Below are 2,500 nucleotides of genomic sequence, written 5' to 3'. Positions count from 1 at the left end.
GACTTGCCTAGTTAAATAAAGGTTAAATAAAAAATATATTTAAAAGAGAGTACATTTGTACAGACACTTACACACACACACACACACACACACACACACACACACACACACACACACACACACACACACACACACACACACACACACACACACACACACACACACACACACACACACACACACACACACACACACACAGAGACACACACACACACACACACACACACACACACACACACACACACACACACACACACACACACACACACATTTAGTTAGAGGGAGGTTCAGCAGAGTCGAATGACTGTTCTCCTTTTGTACCCAGGTCTCCTCGGCTAAATCTCTGAAGCTCCTGATGGAACAATGGACGAGCTACAAGAACCAGTGTTCTCAGAGCATCGTCGCCACGCCTCCCGCCACAGGTCAGTCTCAGCCTCACGCTGTGATGTTGTTGTAGCTGTGTTATATCGGTGTGTTATAGCTGTGTTATAGCTGTGTTATAGCTGTGTTATATCGGTGTGTTATATCGGTGTGTTATAGCTGTGTTATAGCTGTGTTATATCGGTGTGTTATGTTGGTGTGTTATAGCTGTGTTATATCGGTGTGTTATATTGGTGTGTTATAGCTGTGTTATATCGGTGTGTTGTAGCTGTGTTATATCTGTGTGTTATAGCTGTGTTATAGCTGTGTGTTATATCGGTGTGTTATAGGTGTGTTATATTGGTGTGTTATAGCTGTGTTATATTGGTGTGTTATATTGGTGTGTTATATTGGTGTGTTATATTGGTGTGTTATAGCTGTGTTATATTGGTGTGTTATATTTGTGTGTTATATTGGTGTGTTGTAGCTGTGTTATATCGGTGTGTTATATCGGTGTGTTAAAGGTGTGTTATATTGGTGTGTTATAGCTGTGTTATATGGGTGTATTATAGCTGTGTTATATCGCTGTGTTATAGCTGTGTTAAATTGGTGTGTTACTGTGTGTTATATCGGTGTTATATCGGTGTGTTGTAGCTGTGTTATATCGCTGTGTTATATCGCTGTGTTATAGCTGTGTTAAATTGGTGTGTTATATCAGTGTGTTATATCGGTGTGTTATATTGGTGTGTTATAGCTGTGTGTTATATCAGTGTGCTGTAGCTGTGTTATATCAGTGTGTTAAAGCTGTGTTATATCGGTGTGTTGTCGCTGTCTTATATTGGTGTGTTGTCGTTGTGTTATATCAGTGTGTTGTAGCTGTGTTATATCAGTGTGTTGTAGCTGTGTTATATCAATGTGTTGTAGCTGTGTTATATCAGTGTGTTATATCAGTGTGTTGTAGCTGTGTAATATCAGTGTCTTGTAGCTGTGCTATATCAATGTGTTGTAGCTGTGTTATATCGGTGTGTTGTAGCTGTGTTATATCAGTGTGTTATATTGGTGTGTTACATTGTTGTGTTGTAGCTGTGTGATATCAGTGTGTTATAGCTGTGCTATATTGGTGTGTTATAGCTGTGTTATATCAGTGTGTTTTAGCTGTGTTATATCAGTGTGTTGTAGCTGTGTTATATCAGTGTGTTGTAGCTGTGCTATATCAGTGTGTTGTAGCTGTGTTATATGGGTGTGTTATAACAATGTGTTGTAGCTGTGTTATATCGGTGTGTTGTCGCTGTAGTATATCAGTGTGTTATAGCTGTGTTCTATCGGTGTGTTATAGCTGTGTTATATCAGTGTGTTATATGGGTGTTATATCGGTGTGTTGTCGCTGTGTTATATTGGTGTGTTGTCGCTGTGTTATATCAGTGTGTTGTAGCTGTGTTATATCAGTGTGTTATATGGGTGTTATATCGGTATGTTGTCGCTGTGTTATATTGGTGTGTTGTCGCTGTGTTATATCAGTGTGTTGTAGCTGTGTTATATCAGTGTGTTATAGCTGTGTTCTATCGGTGTGTTGTAGCTGTGTTATATCAGTGTGTTGTAGCTGTGTTATATCAGTGTGTTGTATCTGTGTTATATCAGTGTGTTATAGCTGTGTTATATTGGTGTTATATCAGTGTGTTATAGCTGTGTTATATTGGTGTGTTATATCGGTGTGTTATAGCTGTGTTATATGGGTGTGTCATATGGGTGTGTTGTAGCTGTGTTATATCAGTGTGTTGTAGCTGTGTTATATCGGTGTGTAATATCAGTGTCTTGTAGCTGTGCTATATCAGTGTGTTGTAGCTGTGTTATAGCTGTGTTATATCAGTGTGTTGTAGCTGCGTTATATCAGTGTGTTGTAGCTGTGTTATATCAATGTGTTGTAGCTGTGTTATATCAGTGTATTGTAGCTGTGTTATATTAGTGTGTTATATCAGTGTGTTGTAGCTGTGTAATATCAGTGTCTTGTAGCTGTGCTATATCAATGTGTTGTAGCTGTGTTATATCGGTGTGTTGTAGCTGTGTTATATCAGTGTGTTATATTTCGGTGTGTTATATTGTTGTGTTGTAGCTGTGTGATATCAGTGTGTTATAGCTGTGT

General features: G+C 38.7%; 1 protein-coding gene across 1 annotated transcript in view; it reads left to right on the top strand.

Annotated features, from left to right (window-relative positions):
• Positions 1-2,500, top strand: part of LOC139369546 (glucagon receptor-like) — a 68,021-nt gene that overhangs the window by 50,791 nt on the left and 14,730 nt on the right. Inside the window, exon 3 of the mRNA XM_071108791.1 lies at positions 326-422. Coding sequence (XP_070964892.1) covers positions 326-422 — 97 coding nt within the window. The remainder of the gene's footprint in view (positions 1-325; positions 423-2,500) is intronic.

Source organism: Oncorhynchus clarkii, chromosome 17 (genome assembly GCF_045791955.1).
Source record: "Oncorhynchus clarkii lewisi isolate Uvic-CL-2024 chromosome 17, UVic_Ocla_1.0, whole genome shotgun sequence".
In the NCBI taxonomy this organism is placed as follows: domain Eukaryota; kingdom Metazoa; phylum Chordata; class Actinopteri; order Salmoniformes; family Salmonidae; genus Oncorhynchus; species Oncorhynchus clarkii.
This window is presented reverse-complemented; position numbering and strand designations above follow the sequence as displayed.